This window comes from Bufo gargarizans, chromosome 4, assembly GCF_014858855.1.
Source record: "Bufo gargarizans isolate SCDJY-AF-19 chromosome 4, ASM1485885v1, whole genome shotgun sequence".
In the NCBI taxonomy this organism is placed as follows: Eukaryota; Metazoa; Chordata; class Amphibia; order Anura; family Bufonidae; genus Bufo; species Bufo gargarizans.
Genome location: NC_058083.1, coordinates 257,719,638 through 257,736,958, shown reverse-complemented (window position 1 = coordinate 257,736,958; position 17,321 = coordinate 257,719,638). Strand labels below are relative to the sequence as shown.

Here is a 17,321-nt window from a genome sequence, read left to right as displayed (position 1 = left end):
ATTCACAAATAGCATTTATTATAAATATTAGCTCATTTCCCCTAGGGGACAAACATGAGGAGAAATAATAATCCTAACATTTGTATAGCGCTTTTCTCCTGTCAGACTCAAAGCGCTCAAGAGCTGCAGCCACTAGGGGCGCGCTCAAGGGGCCATCCTGCAGTGTTAGGAAGCCTTGCCCAAGGACTTCCTACTGAATCGGTACTGACCCTACCTAGCCAAGATTTGAACCCTGATCTCCCATGTCAAAGGCCGAGCCCAAATAAAATGGTTGCTGCCCTATTAGCACTCAAAACCAATAATAACACAGCAGGACGAGTTACTTCAATGCAGTGAGCTGTCTTAGCTCTCCTCTGTCATGAATTATGATCCTACACCCAGCTGATAACATCTTCAGCTCTGTGTGTAGGAGCTAACGAAGTGAAAGCACAGAGAGGATGGACTGGTGGGGTTGTGGGTAAGGAGCAGCAGCACTTGTATGCACTCTGCTACATTACTACAGCAGTCTCATCTGTCCTGTCTGCACTTTCACTTTGTTAGCTCCTACACACAGAGCTGAAGATGTTATCAGCTGGGTGTAGGATTATAATTCATGACAGAGGAGGGCTTAGACACCTCTTTAGTTCCCTTCTTTGAAGTACACTGTCCTGCTATGTTATTAGGATGGGTTTTTTGTGTGCTAATAGGGCAGCTGCCATTTTATTTCCCCTGATGATTGTCCCTAGAGAAAACGAGCCATTATAAATAATAAATGTTATTTGGGATTGTGTTCATAATAAAGTAATATTCAGGTATTTTCAGTAATTGTATTTTATTAATTCCCGGACAACTTACTTTAAAGGGGCTGTCCACTATATAAGTACTTTGCACAACATTGTTGGAGGCAGGGTAAAAATATACTTAATTAAAAAAATCGGTCTGCAAATTTTTTTCTTAGTAAGCCACGCCCCCTGAGCCCCACTCTGCCGTGTAGCCAGTTCGTCCATGGCTGCACGCGACATGGAGAAAGCTCGTCCATGCCTTTATTGTAACTGCACATGCGCTGCTCTTCTAATCTGCCTAAGAGCAGCGCAGTCTGTTCCTGCCACTTGTGCGCTCCCTGTTCCATCTCTGACAGCAATCCGCTGTGTGTTCTGTCAGTACAAACAGCTTATTCCTCTCAAGAGTTCGGAGCGGGGAGCCTAGTAAGAGCACTTCTGATGTCCTGTCTACAATGAGGGCGGTCCCCTGCTGACTGCTCTGATTGGCTAGTCTGTACAGACTAGTCAATCACAGGATCCAAATGCCGGCTGAAAGGTTCTGATCCCCACAGTTTTTGGCTGTGAGGATCAGAACCTTCTATAATGTATGTATATATTAGGGATCGACTGATATTGATTTTTTAGGGCCGATACCGATAATCTGTGAACTTTCAGGCCGATAGCCGATAACTTATACCGATATTCTGGGAATTTTCATTTTTGAAAAAAAATTCCCACAAATCTGCTGAAAATTAATGTTTATTGTTAATGTGTATTTTTTTTTTTGTAAATCTTTCTTTTTCATTTATACTTAATATTTTGGTGTTTTATTTAATTTTTTTGTAACTTTTTTTTAATTTATGTTATTTATTTATTTTTACTAACTTTTAGCCCCCTTAGGGACTAGAACCCTTGTCCTATTCACCCTGATAGAGATCTATCAGGGTGAATAGGAGCTCACACTGTCCCTGCTGCTGTGTGCTTTGTGCACACAGCAGCATAAAGCTTATCATGGCAGCCAGGGCTTCAATAGCATCCTGGCTGCCATGGTAACCGATCGGAGCCCCAGCATTACACTGCTGGGGCTCCGATCGGAGGAGCAGATGAGAGGGGATCCTGTGGAGGGGCGCACTGCGCCACCAATGCTTAATACTGGGGGGGGGGGGGCGGGGCGCACTGCGCCACCAATGCTTAGTACTGGGGGGGGGCGCACTGCGCCACCAGTGCTTAATACTGGGGGGAGAGGGGGGCGCACTGTGCCACCAATGTCCAATACTGGGGGGAGGGGGGCGCACTGCGCCACCAATGAAGATTAATCTATCATTTATTCATATACTGGAGGCGGGAGCTGGCTGCAGAATCACATAGCCGGCTCCCGAGGGGTTAACTACCGCAGATCGCAGCTACAGCTCATAGAGGTCGGGAGCCAGCTATGTGATTCTGCAGCTCCCGCCTCCTGTATATGAATGAATGAGAGATTAAGCTTCATTGGTGGAGCAGTGGCCATAGCTCCTCCCCTCCTCCTGTCCCCTGCCCTCCCATTGGTGGCAGTGGCAGCAGCAGCAGCACAGGGGGATGAGACACTGCTTCCTTCTCCCCTGTGCTGCTAAGGGGAACACGGAGAGCGCTGTCAGCAAAATAAATGCCGATACCGATAGCGTTCAAAATCCTGAATATCGGCCGATAATATCGGTAAATCCGATAATCGGTCGATCTCTAGTATATATAATATCACCCCCCCCCCCTTCCCCTGTGGGCTCCAGCCCCCATTGTGCCCCTTAATTTCAGAATGGCCAGCGGCAGCGCTGCTGGTCCCCCTTCCACCCCCTCCCCTCCCCGATCTATTTCAGGATGGCCGAGCGGTTAGCAGAGTGTCAGCTATGATATACAGCTCACTCTCTGCTTGTAATGGCCGACATTGGTGGTGGCACCGATGTCGGCCGTTTAACCCCTTCCATGCAGCGGCCCGATGCTTGATGGGTTAACAGAGGGAGGGAGTTCCCTCCCCCATCGGGCGCTGAGTAGCTGTGGCAGCGTCCCGATGGTTACCATGGCAATCGGACGCCTGCACAGGAGCCTGATCAGGCTTAAGCCTCATGCACCCGACTGTTGTATGTTTTGCGGTCCGCAAATTGTGGATCCGCAAAACACGGATGGTGTCCTTCTACATTCCGCAATTTGCGGAACGGAGCGGACAGCCATTAATGTAACTGCATATTCTTGTCCGCAAAACGGGGGCCTGACAACCGGCATCCCCACCAATCAGCTGGATAAAGAGGAGGCAGTGCTCCATGCGAGTGCTGCTTCCTCTTTATTACACTGCTTGTCGTCTTGTTCCTGTATTGCGGACAGCAAACATCCCATTGATTTGAATGGGTCTGCAATCTGCAAGATACAGAGTGGTATGGAGCGGAGGCACAGATCAGAAGCCCACGGAAGCAGTACATAGTGCTTCCAAAGGATTTCTCTCTCTGCTTCTGCACCGCACTGTGTCATGTGACTGCTCCTCTGAAGATGCTTGCTGTGATGCATGCTGGGATTTTTACTTTCACTTTGCTCCGCCCACACAGCCTCTCATCACTGTGAGCATGCTATGCTGAATGCAGTAGAAAAATGATATATACACAGTATATCTGTCATGATACAAATACCTCTTGGCTTCAGTTATTATCTTTTATACTTATGGTGGCCAACCCCTTTAACCATCTACTTTTTACTTGTTACTACTTTCAAGGTCAGGGGTCAGTAACCACCATCTCTACTGCTTTTGTGAAACTACAACTCCCAGCGTGCTCCACTCCCTTCTATTGGAGTTCTGAGAACAGCTGAGCATATGTGCATGCTCGGAGTTGTAGTTTCCCAACAGCTGGAGCGTTGGAGGTTGCTGACCCTTTGTATATTTCCGATTCTCCTTGTTGTTTTGATCAGTCAGGAAAAGTATGTAAACTCCATATCCTTAACATGCATGCATTTTCCATTTCTAATGTGTCTAATATCTGCTCGCTATTTTTAACTATAGTGTAGCGAAGTCATTGATTGGGTTAACACTTATTATTCAGAGTAGCTAATACTAAAACCCGCACTTTACTAATTCCAGTTAAGTATTACAAAACATTAGAACATGCCAGGTCAAAAAAGTCAGTCATTTGTACACCACAATGCAAAGCATGCCGGCTGTAATATGCTCATCTAAAAGCTGATTTACAAGTCTGATTGCATTAGTGTTCCTGTATATGCAAACGTTTTTAACCTAATGTACCTTTTTTTTAGGTCACATGTTGCATCATGTGAACATTGGGCTAAAGGTGAAACAGTGCGTCCATCAAATTCCATCCATTACAATGGAAGCCACCATCCAACCCATTACCCGCACAGTTCTAAGAGTTCGATTAAGTATCAATCCAGACTTTAAGTGGAATGATCAGGTATTACCTGTGTATAGCAAATGATTACCGCATTATCTTGTGTCACAATATTCCGCTGTAAGCACTTCAACTCTTTAATCAGAGCACTTGCCGGAAAGGTTCTACATGTTCGGGGTTTTCCTGTAGAGCATTTCTTTTTACTGTATAATAAAGTAATAATTAAAGGGGTATTCCCATCTTAGACAATGGGGGCATATCACTAGGATATGCACCCATTGTCTGATAGGTGCAGGTCCCAGCAGTGGTTGGGGAACGGAGCAGGGAGCGCTGTCGCTGGAGGACCCCAGGGGTCCTGTTTTCCCGGGGTCCGTCCACCGCCAAGCGCTAATCCCCGCCTCTCCCATAGAAGTGAATGGAAGCGTGCGGCCCATGCTCCCTTTTTTTTCTATGGGGCAGACGGCAATAGCCGAGCCAGCGCTCTGCTATTTTCGGCAGCCCCATAGAAATGAATGGGATTAACTTTTGGGGCTCCGTTCTTGATATAGGTGCGGTACCCTCACCTATAAGACAATGGGGGCATATCCTAGCGATATGCCCCCATTGTCTGAGATGAGAAAACCCCTTTAAGAATATATTCTAACTCTTCTAGGGCATATCCATGTGTCAGAAACAACTTATGTATTGCAAATCCACATAGATAATGGATATGCTGCAGATTAAAAAATAATAATTCTACACCATATGGATGAGATTTTTTTAAACTCTCATCCATTTATTCACTGCAGATATTCCTCCCGCAAATGTGCTGGAAAACTTGCAGTCTGTTCACAATGCATGAACATACTCCTGATGTTGGAAATGTGCATATGATTTATTATGTTCACCACATAAAGTGTGATCTGTATCTGGTGGATCCGTGGTAAGCAGTATTGCCTGACCAAAGATTTGTATGTTCTCTTCGTGTCGGAGTCGATTTCCTCTAAATTCTTAGGTTCCCAAACTCCTATACTGTACATATTGTTAGGTTAATTGGCTTTCTACCCAAGTGACTTGGTGTGAGTCAGATTAGCTGGGAGAGTGATATTATATTGTGACCCCCATTGGGGACAGAGTGAGAGCGAGTGATTTAAATCTGAGTACACCACTGCCGCAATTGTTGGCTCTAGGAAACAAATGCCGCAGTACTCATTATGATTGATCTACTATAGTAAAGCTGTGATCATCGTCTAATACAGGCTTTAGGGACATCCCTCACAGTAACTCATCATGAGAATGCTGAGGCTATGGTGTGCCTGCAGTGTTGTATGGTGCATCTGGCTTCTACTTTTCCATCTCTTAAATTTCCTGCTGCTGGGATATAAGAAGTCTACACCACCAGGCGACATACACATTACTTTGTGCGAAGGAGTAATTTGCCCAATTGGGTGGGTAGGGACATGGCCTACACAGCCTGACAGATTTAATATTCCTTAGGTTAGGTTCTTCAGACATACAAAGGAAGGGCACACACGTCTTGTTCCTGCTGGATCCATTTCTGGCTTTGACTGAAAACCTGCAGGAAAATCTGCCCTAAAACCTTCTCTAAAAAAAACTCTGCGTGAACTTTCCCTTATGGGAGAAGGCTGGTGTAAATTACAGCTGAAATCTATGCCAGCTCTAAGCTGGTATAGATTTCCGTCTCTGGTGCATGGACCTCCAGAGATGTGGCAAAATTATTAAAGAGGTTATCCAACCCTCATAATGCCCCCCAAAATGAATAGGCACCTCATACAGGTTAATACTTACCCAGCTCACCGGCACATGCATCGCTCCTGATGACCGCACGTCCGCCACTGCATCTGCCCGTTGGGCGGATCAAAACATCCAGCGATTGGGATGGGGGAGGCAGCCAATAGTAGGCCCCTACAGGAATGAGCCTCCCTAGAGTCACCCGCAATGCTAGGGAGGCTCGTCCCCGTCGTGCCCTGCCATTGGCTATCCCCGCCACCCCCCAGTACCGGATGTTTTGATTCGGGCGACAGGGGGATCAGGAACGACGCAGATGTCTGAGCGGGTTAAGTATAACCTGTACGAGGTGCCCGGGCATTAGAAAGGGGGGTCATTATAGGGGTTGGATAACCCCTTTAAGAGGCATAGTCATCTCTTGATAAATTGGACACATCTCACTCCAATCCAAACTAGATTAAAACTGGTCTTTATAAATACCCCCATGATATTATAAATAATCAAATAATGAAAGAAGAATCTAAATATATAATGTATCTTTACATATATCTCTAGATATAGATATGTATAGAAATACTATAGACTTGAGGAGGTTTGCTAGTTATAAATAATTAGTCATGATGGCTTTAAATTCATTATGTAATTCGACTAAACAGATGTTTAATTCATTATTGGAACATGATAGAAAAATAACAAGGCGGAAAAAAGGAAACAAAGGGAAAAAAATGTCTGCCCAAGTGATGAGGTGGTTACAGTTTTGTCATGTTCGGCAGTAGTACAAAGCTTATTAATGCCTGCTGTTGGATTTAACCTTTAGGTCAGCTCACTGACTTGCCAATCTTTTGTAAACCATAGACTGAACATGAGGAGAGGCACTCGGTCACCCAGTATGTGGTGACCCAAACAGTTCACAAGGTCAGCCCCCTGTAGCTCTTTATCTCCAGTGCAGCCTTTATGTGTTACGTGTTCATTATCCTGTCTGCTTTTTACATCTCTCGGACAATCCAGCCAGATTCGCTTTCCTCCGAAAGTTAATTTTCAGAAGTTACCGTCATAAGCTTACGGTTAAGTCCCATAGCTAGTGGTGAATTTATTAGAGTCTATTTTCCATATTACATTTGGTGTCACCGTTGAGTGAGAAATATATAAATGTTGATTTAAGTTTTATGAAGTAATCTTCATTTATCTCATATTACGGAGCATCACTCAGGCGACACAATAAATGAGGGAAATGAATTGTTGTTGGACAGCATCTAGCTTGCAATTAATCTAATATTTTTCCTGACTGAACCTGCTTGTACATTTATTTATCCCATCTAGTTTTAAGGAAACAAGATAATCATGGTGTTTCTAAGTAACATTACAGATTTCATTTTTATCTGTATGTGGCAGGGAGTTTTCTTTGCTCGATACGAGATGTCAGAAAGTCTACAGATCTTAAGCGGTAAATAAAAACCACAGCATTTTGACAAATCTATGAGGCATCCCACCATGTCACTACAGTGTGCATTTTCAGGAACAGTAATAATGAAATAGTCCATAAATTGTGGGGGAAGCATCTGCTTTTATTGAGTTTTATGTGAACTATGGGGATACTGGGTTTAGTCATTACAATCATATTTAAAGGTCTTCATGTAAATCTCACTAATGTAACTATCCGCAATGGCCATCAGAACATTATAAAAGCATTATAACCATACTTTTATGCCATCTGGGTGTGTATTCCATTTAGAGAAAAAGCACTTTTATTCCTATAAAAAACGGCGACCAAGTGCCCAGCTGGGCAGACTTTTCTTTAAACAAAGTGCCCAAGCCTGCCGCATCACTTAGACGCCCATCCGATGCGTCTTTTGCCTCCCTGTTGCCTCCTCCTGTGTGTGTGTGTGTGTGTATACATATATATATATATATACAGTACAGACCAAAAGTTTGGAAACACCTTCTCATTCAAAGAGTTTTCTTTATTTTCATGACTATGAAAATTGTAGATTCACACTGAAGGCATCAAAACTATGAATTAACACATGTGGAATTATATACATAACAAAAAAGTGTGAAACAACTGAAAATATGTCATATTCTAGGTTCTTTAAAGTAGCCACCTTTTGCTTTGATTACTGCTTTGCACACTCTTGGCATTCTCTTGATAAGCTTCAAGAGGTAGTCACCTGAAATGGTCTTCCAACAGTCTTGAAGGAGTTCTCAGAGATGCTTAGCACTTGTTGGCCCTTTTGCCTTCACTCTGCGGTCCAGCTCACCCCAAACCATCTCGATTGGGTTATGGTCCGGTGACTGTGGAGGCCAGGTCATCTGGCGCAGCACCCCATCACTCTCCTTCATGGTCAAATAGCCCTTACACAGCCTGGAGGTGTGTTTGGGGTCATTGCCCTGTTGAAAAATAAATGATGGTCCAACTAAACGCAAACCGGATGGAATAGCATGCCGCTGCAAGATGCTGTGGTAGCCATGCTGGTTCAGTATGCCTTCAATTTTGAATAAATCCCCAACAGTGTCACCAGCAAAGCACCCCCACATCATCACACCTCCTCCTCCATGCTTCACGGTGGGAACCAGGCATGTAGAGTCCATCCGTTCACTTTTTCTGCGTCGCACAAAGACACGGTGGTTGGAACCAAAGATCTCAAATTTTGACTCATCAGACCAAAGCACAGATTTCCACTGGTCTAATGTCCATTCCTTGTGTTCTTTAGCCCGAACAAGTCTCTTCTGCTTGTTGCCTGTCCTTAGCAGTGGTTTCCTAGAAGATATTCTACCATGAAGGCCTGATTCACACAGTCTCCTCTTAACAGTTGTTCTAGAGATGTGTCTGCTGCTAGAACTCTGTGTGGCATTGACCTGGTCTCTAATCTGAGCTGCTGTTAACCTGCGATTTCTGAGGGTGGTGACTCGGATGAACTTATCCTCCGCAGCAGAGGTGACTCTTGGTCTTCTTTTCCTGGCGCGGTCCGCATGTGATCCAGTTTCTTTGTAGCGCTTGATGGTTTTTGTGACTGCACCTGGGGACACTTTTAAAGTTTTCCCAAATTTTCGGACTGACTGACCTTCATTTCCTAAAGTAATGATGGCCACTCGTTTTTCTTTACTTAGCTGCTTTTTTCTTGCCATAATACAAATTCTAACAGTCTATTCAGTAGGACTATCAGCTCTGTATCCACCTGACTTCTCCACAACGCAACTGATCCCAATCCCATTTATAAGGCAAGAAATCCCACTTATTAAACCTGACAGGGCACACCTGTGAAGTGAAAACCATTTCAGGTGACTACCTCTTGAAGCTCATCAAGAGAATGCTAAGAGTGTGCAAAGCAGTAATCAAAGCAAAAGGTGGCTACTTTGAAGAACCTAGAATATGACATATTTTCAGTTGTTTCACACATTTTTGTTATGTATATAATTCCACATGTGTTAATTCATAGTTTTAATGCCTTCAGTGTGAATCTATAATTTTCATAGTCATGAAAATAAAGAAAACTCTTTGAATGAGAAGGTGTGTCCAAACTTTTGGTCTGTACTGTATATATATATATATATATATATATATATATATATATATATATCTATATATAGTAACCCCTGTACTGCCCTTCTATGTATGTGTAGTAAGCCACATGTAACAGCGGCTGCTGTGCGCCGCTGTTCCCCTGATTACCACCGCGGTCCCGGGCACCGTGCTCAGCGGTGATCTGTGGCCAGAGCTTCCCATTCACCGCTGCAGCTCTGGGTTCTGTTTGTGTAGGTGCTGTGGTTCTGAGAATCCGCTCCACATTTTCATCTCAGCCCTGGCCACAGCATGCTTGCTGCTAGTTTTTTGCAGCACTTCCTTAAGGGCCAGCTCGCGTAACTTCCTGGGATTTATGGCTTAGGTCATGTGACCTTGCTGACCAATCCTAGCCCTCATGCACACATATAAGAGGCTCAGCCCCCTTCCCGGATGCCTCAGTGTCAAGGTCCTTGTGCTCTGCTAAGGCTCCTGATAACCACTTGTGTTTGTGTGTTCCTGACTCATATTTGTGTTATTGGATTCTGCTACCCATCTGATCCCTGCCTGCTAGCCTTGCCTCTCCTGTTTCCAATCTGGATTGCCTGACCTGTACCTGTGCTGCCTGCCCTGACCTTTCGCCTGTCTGACTACGCCTCTGCCTCATCCTTCGGTCCTGCACTGTTGCTCCTGGTAACGACAACTCCTGCCTAACTACGCCTGTACTTCTGGACCAGCTGCCTCGTGTGCCTATCCTCCTCAAGAGGTAGCGACCTAGCGTTCCCCTCGGGAAAGTCTATCCCCACCATCAGGGATACTGTGAAGAATTGAGGGGTTCACTTAGACAACGCCATTAGAGGAGGTAGAACACGTGGCACAGTAGGTTAACATCCGCTGGTTCGTGACACCCTGCACTGCCACTCTTATATAGTCTTGGTATTTTTTTTTTTCAGTTTAATTAACAAAAATAAGAAGGTTGAGATTCAAATCTAAAATCATCCATAGGGTTAAAAAAATAGATTTTTTTTTTTTTAGCAAAATTGCCCAGCCCTAGTTATAATCCTAGGTTTTAGAGAAGGAAAATAAGAAAAATATTTTTTATCTAATCTCAGAACAGACCCCCAGTCTTCATCATACTTCAGGTCACACCCCCATATCAGAGCTCAGATTACACACCCATGTCAGACTAGGGTTGGGCGATATACCGGTTTTTCGATATACTGCGGTATTAAAAAAACGGCGATATGGCGATATCGCCGTTTCCTAATACCGCGGTATATTTCGTTACGTCACAGCTTTAAAAACAGAGTCCGCGGCACCGCTGCGCTGCCCCCACCCATCATTAGCTATATCTCCTCCTGCTTGTTCTGAATGCGCTTTCTTCGACTCCACCCACCGACCGACGTCTACTCTAACGTCGGAATCAGCACGCCCCCAGGCCGAGACTAGCAGAGCTGAGCGCAGTACACTTACAGACTTACAGCAGCAGCGAGTGGCGGGAAAGTTAGTCAGACTCAGAGAAGAACCTGCTACGCTCAGTCCGACTCCCGTCCCACCCACCCCCTGCGGAGAGAAGAGATTCGAGTGACTGTCGACGGGCAGCTATTAAAAGGTGTAAAATGTCACTCCACTTAGTTCTAACTTCTGCCTATTACCCCAGTTATATGACTTGGCCCAGGCCCAGTGCCCACTCAGTCGGTCCTTCATGCCTGGCTGCGCCGCCTACCAGTGCCACTAGCTGCATGCTCCTGAGCCATCATGAGTCCCTGCAATCCTGTCTCCCTCCAGTACCTCCCGGCTCCCCCATGACTGTTTGACATGATGAGCATAACGGTTGACCAACAAGAAGGAATTATGGTGGGCACTGGGCACCCGGCACACTGGCCAGACAGGTCACCGGTGACAACTTATGTCACAGTCACACAGGTAGCCATAAGACATGGAGGGGGCAGCTGCTGCCCCCCTGCCCCATATACTCTAAGTAATGTCTCCTTTTGTGACTGCTGCACCCCATTATAACTGTATGTAATGGCTCCTTGCGGCTGCGCTCCTTGTGACCCCCCATACAGTATAACGTCTCCTGCTGGCCCCCCATACAGTATAACGTCTCCTGCTGGCCCCCCATACAGTATAACGTCTCCTGCTGGCCCCCCATACAGTATAACGTCTCCTGCTGGCCCCCCATACAGTATAACGTCTCCTGCTGGCCCCCCATACAGTATAACGTCTCCTGCTGGCCCCCCATACAGTATAACGTCTCCTGCTGGCCCCCCATACAGTATAACGTCTCCTGCTGGCCCCCCATACAGTGTAACGTCTCCTTGTGGCTGCCCCCATACAGTGTAACGTCTCCTTGTGGCTGCCCCCATACAGTGTAACGTCTCCTTGTGGCTGCCCCCATACAGTGTAACGCCTCCTTGTGGCTGCCCCCATACAGTGTAACGCCTCCTTGTGGCTGCCCCCATACAGTGTAACGCCTCCTTGTGGCTGCCCCCATACAGTGTAACGCCTCCTTGTGGCTGCCCCCATACAGTGTAACGCCTCCTTGTGGCTGCCCCCATACAGTGTAACGCCTCCTTGTGGCTGCCCCCATACAGTGTAACGCCTCCTTGTGGCTGCCCCCATACAGTATAACGCCTCCTTGTGGCTGCCCCCATACAGTATAACGCCTCCTTGTGGCTGCCCCCATACAGTATAACGCCTCCTTGTGGCTGCCCCCATACAGTATAACGCCTCCTTGTGGCTGCCCCCATACAGTATAACGCCTCCTTGTGGCTGCCCCCATACAGTATAACGCCTCCTTGTGGCTGCCCCCATACAGTATAACGCCTCCTTGTGGCTGCCCCCATACAGTATAACGTCTCCTTGTGGCCCCAAGTGGTTTTTTCTTCTAAATGGGCATTTATCGCGATATATATCGTTATCGCGATAAATTTCTTAATATCGTTATCGTGGGAATATTTTTGATATCGTCCAACCCTATGTCAGACCCCCATCATAGATAAAATAAACTAACTTACCTCTACTGCTCCGCTCAGCACATCTGGTGGTCTCTCCTGCATTTAGCACTCCCTGGTCTTCTGGCCACGCTGCACCGTGACCTAACTGTGTACAATGTTAGGTCAAAGGGTGCACTACGTCTTAACACTGTACCAGGGGCGTAGCTAAAAGCTCATGGGCCCTGGTGCAAGAGTTCAGATTGGGCCCCCGTCCCTCAGTGCTTGTTGGCAAGGGGCAGGGGAGCACATATCCTTCCTGCTGCCTGAGGCAAACATTGAAAGGGCACCCCCCTCATGCCAAATTCTTAACCTAACCCCTTCCCTTCAGCCAGAGGTGTAAATTGACCAGTATGCACTTTCCATAATGCCAGTGTCTTATGTGACACAAGGGTCTTTGGGCCCCCTCAGGCTCCTGGGCCCGGTAGCGACTGCTACCTCTGCACCCCCTATAGCTACGCCCCTGCACTGTACGCAGTCAGGACACATACAGTGTGGCACCTGTAAGACCAGGGAGCGGTGAGTACAGCAAGCGCTAGCAGCTCTGCAGTCACCGCCCCCAGTGCCTCCTGCACACTAGTGAGCCCTTTTATAATGAAAGGGCTAACTAGTATTCACTTTATAAGATGCATTGCCATTTTTCCCAAACTTTTAAAGCAAAAATATGGTATATAAATCCTCATAAAGCAGCCAAGTGAAAAAAAAAAACTGTTCATATATCGCCAAACTACAATTTTTAAGTAACCAGGTCATACATTCGAAGAACATTTTTGGTATGGACTAGAGATTAGTATAGACTAGAAAGAGATTGAACAGTTGAAGGCTACAACCAAAAACAGTGGGTAAAAAGAGGTATGAAGCACAAGGAGGTGTGTATAAATATAGATACTAAAGCTGAGCAATTCATCCTGAATTGTCCAAAAAATTTAAATCTAACAAATACTAATAAAAAAAATTGGGGGTTGTTGGCATTAGAACTTTTTGGGAAATTCAGTACAAATTCTAAACCTGTAGAATCGATTAGCTCATCATTTGTATAGACTGATTAAAATTCTTATCATATCATTAGCTTTTTCATCATATAACATCATCCTTTTAGGATCAAAATTCTGAGCTGATTCATTTCTTAACCCCTTAGTGACCACCCATACGTGTTTTTACGGCGGTCACTAAAGAGCCTTGGGCTGAAGCGGCCACCTTTTTACGGTGGCACTTCAGCCCAATTTAGCGCTTAAATCAAGCGCTGGAGCTCCGTGCCCACAGCTACTCAGGGCAGTGATCAGAGACCAAGACAAGCAGTCTCTGATCACGTGATCGCTGTGATACACTGTATCACGGCGATCACCGAAAATGAAGAGAGGAGGGAGAAAGTCTCTGATGCAGGGATCGGGTCCCCCAGCTTCCCCATAAGGGAAAGCTGGGCCCCGATTCTCACCTTCCCCCCCTCCACCCTCAAGAAAGATGGCTGCCCGGTGCATGCGCACACTATAAGCTGGGCGCCCCTGCAGTATGTCTCTAACTAATAATGGCATAAGTAATAATAATAGATAAGTAATAATGCCCCGATTGGGTCCCGCAATATGGCCCCTTAAAAAAACAAAAGGGCAGACATGCGCACTGGTTAGTGTGCTGAAGATCTGCCTTCAGCACAGTAACCATCAAGGACCAATCATAATGGTCCCTGATCATGTGGTCTCCATGATAAACCTATCATGGAGATCACATCCATTATATTTACTAACACAGCCAGGACATGGGCTGTGTTTCTCTCTCCCCTCAGTGCAGTTGTTCTGTGAGGAGAGAGAGAGATCATATATAGTAAAAGAGACCACGGCACTCGTTTTTCGTATATATGAAAATTAGTTTATATTTTCATTATTTTCATTCCATGATATTTATATCTTATTTCATTGTTCATAATTCATAATTTCATTATTTGTAAGCATCCAGGAATGCATAGACTTGGCCAAGTCTATACATTCCTGGATGCTTACAAATAATGAAATTATGAATTATGAACAATGAAATAAGATATAAATATCATGGAATGAAAATATAAACTAATTTTCATATATACGAAAAACGAGTGCCGTGGTCTCTTTTACTATATATTGTTTCAAATTACCACTGAGCACCGTACAAAAAAGGACTCTAGAGGAGTGCCGTCCAATCCAAGTACTTCAAGAGAGAGAGAAGTACGTGAGCATATTTGTGCCATTTACTGTGAAAAAAAAAATCTATTTATAAACTGTCCGTCCGTAACTGGTGGTCAGTGGGTGTCCGTCATTAGGTGTCCGTCAGTGACGGTCAATTATTTTCATTAGGGACCCTGTGTCCGTCTGTTACTGGCGGTCAGTGGGTGTCCGTCATTAGGCGTCTATTAGTGACGGTCAATTATTTTCATTAGGGACCCTGTGCCTGTTATTGGCCGTCAGTGGGTGTCACTAGTCTATTAGGGACGGTCAGTTATTTTCATTTTAAAAAAAAATAATGGCTCAGAGATTATTCAGTGCAGAGCAGGCATATGAATTTCTATGCTCTGGCCACTCTGAATCTGATACCTGACCCTGCCTACGACTGCCTAAATAAATTGAGACCCCTTATTTCCCTCCTTACGGATTTATTCTTAAAATGATATACCCCTGAAAAAAAATCTATTTGTCGATGAATCCCTTTTTAGTTTTAAAGGCCGCCTTTCCTTCCGTCAGTTAATTCCCTCCAAGCGTGCCAGATATGGGGTAAAATTATATAAGATGTGCGAGAGCACAACCGGCTACACCTGCGGTCTATTTGTATATGAGGGCAGAGACTCCCAACTTAACCCCCCAGGCTGCCCCGAAAATATTCGGACATAAGGAAAAATTGTGTGGCATCTATTGGCGCCATTCCTACACAAAGGGTACCACGTGTACACCAATAATTTTTACACTAGTATACCCCTTTATAAATCCCTCCATTCTGAAAACACAGAGGCTTGTGGGACAATCCGTAAAAATAGAGTGGGATACCCACAACCGCTGGTGTCCAAACATTTGGAGAGAGGAACATCCTTCGCCCTTGCAAGTGACCAGCTGCTTGCAGTGAAGTGGAAGGATAGGAAGGATGTCTACATGCTCACCACTGTACACGCAGACACCACAGTGGCAGGGAGAGGGGGGCTGCTGCTGACTAGCACAAACCGGTCTGTGTGGCAGACTATAATAAATATATGTAAGGTGTAGACCTCTCGGACCAGGCGCTTCAACCCTACCTGGTGAACTGAAAAAACAGGGCCTGGTATAAAAAGGTAACAATCTACCTCATTCAGATTGCTACCTATAATAGTTTTGTTTTATTTAAAAAGTCCCAAGGAACCCTCAGCTTCCTTGAGTTCCAGTAGAAGGTGGTTGAGAGTCTCCTGTTTCAGTCCCCCGCACCTGGGCAAGCCTTTGAACCTGAGGATGTTCGAAGGCTTTCAGAACGCCTTTTCCCTCACCCTGTCCCTGCCACTACCAGCAAGACATATCCTCAGAAACGATGCCGAGTGTTTAGCAAACACGGAAGGAGGAGGGACACCCGAATTTACTGCCCCAGTTGCCCATCACAACCAGGCCTCTGCAATTACCCCTGTTTTGAGATGTACCATACGGTTGCTAATTATTAATTTTATTTAATACCAAAAAGGGTGGGTGGGGGGTCTTTTCACGAAGTCAATTTATTCTCATTTTCTGTTTAGTTTGTGGGCTTTACAGGGAAGGAGGGAGGGATCCTTTTGGCATGGGTTGTGGAGCTAATTTTTTTTTCACTTTTGTGTAAAAAATGAAAAAAAAATGTTTTTGCCTGCTTAGCATTAATTTCTACAAAACACTAGGGTGTAAAAAGCTCACTGCCCCCCTAGATTAATACCTTAGGGGTTCTAGTTTTCAAAATGGGGTTATTTATGGGGGTTTTCTATTGTTTTGGCAGCTCAACGCCATTACAAGTGTGCAATGTGGCCTAAAACATTTTCAAGCTAATTTTGTGTTCTGAAAGCCACTGGGTGCTCCTTTTTGTTTGGGCCCTGCCGTGTGTCAAGAGAAAGGATTAGGGCCACAATGGGGATATTTCTGAAGGCAGGAGAAATGGGGTTATACATTTTGTGGTGTAAAACCTGTCTTTAAATTGACAGTAAAAAATGAACATTTAATTTCTTTTCACCTTCTTAGCATTAATTTCTAAAAGACTAGGCGTTCAAAAAAAATTCATTACACCCATAGATGAATACGTTAAAGGGTCTAGTTTTTAAAGGGTCACTTTTGGGGGGGTTCTATTATTCTGACACTTATAAGCCTCTGCAAACTTGGCTTGTTGCAGGAAAATATATGTAGCCAAATTAAAGTAAATATGTGGAAATATATTTCTGATAAAAATATTGAATAGTATGTATGTGAAATATTGCAGTTGAAAATAGGAAAATATGCCAATTTGTACACATTTTCATAGATTAAGTTTTTTTAATAAAGATAGGCATATTTTATCGGTAAAATTTTACCACCTAAGTAAAGTACAATGTGTGACAAGAAAACAGCGTCAGAATTACTTTGATGTGCAAAACATTTACGAAGTTATTCTCTGCTAAAGGGACACGTCAGATTTCCAAATTATAGCTTGGTCATTAAGGCCCAAACAGTCATGGTCACTAAGGGGTTAATATATCTTTATCGTAATCTGTATAGCTGTAGATTTAGAGGGGTATCCTATTGTGTAATGCTATGGCATATCCAAACCTCTTGAAATTCTGCTTATATGAAACTGAAAGGTCCTTTGCCATCTTTCCTGGCCATCAATGCTTATGGCCACCGATTTCATAGGAATTAAAACTGTCCAGCACACGATTTTCCCCATACAGCATGTCAATCTGCACTGGTTAAGTCCACTTAATGGGCTAATCACAGTGTTTAATACTGATGAACTATCCTCAGAATAATTCATCAGTATGTGATTGGTGGCAGTCTAACACCCAGCACCCCCTTCAATC

General features: G+C 44.7%; 1 protein-coding gene across 1 annotated transcript in view; it reads left to right on the top strand.

The window, feature by feature from the left end:
• The window catches only part of ASCC3 (activating signal cointegrator 1 complex subunit 3), a 670,136-nt gene that overhangs the window by 483,156 nt on the left and 169,659 nt on the right, over window positions 1-17,321 (top strand). Inside the window, exon 22 of the mRNA XM_044289192.1 lies at window positions 4,011-4,165. Coding sequence (XP_044145127.1) covers window positions 4,011-4,165 — 155 coding nt within the window. The remainder of the gene's footprint in view (window positions 1-4,010; window positions 4,166-17,321) is intronic.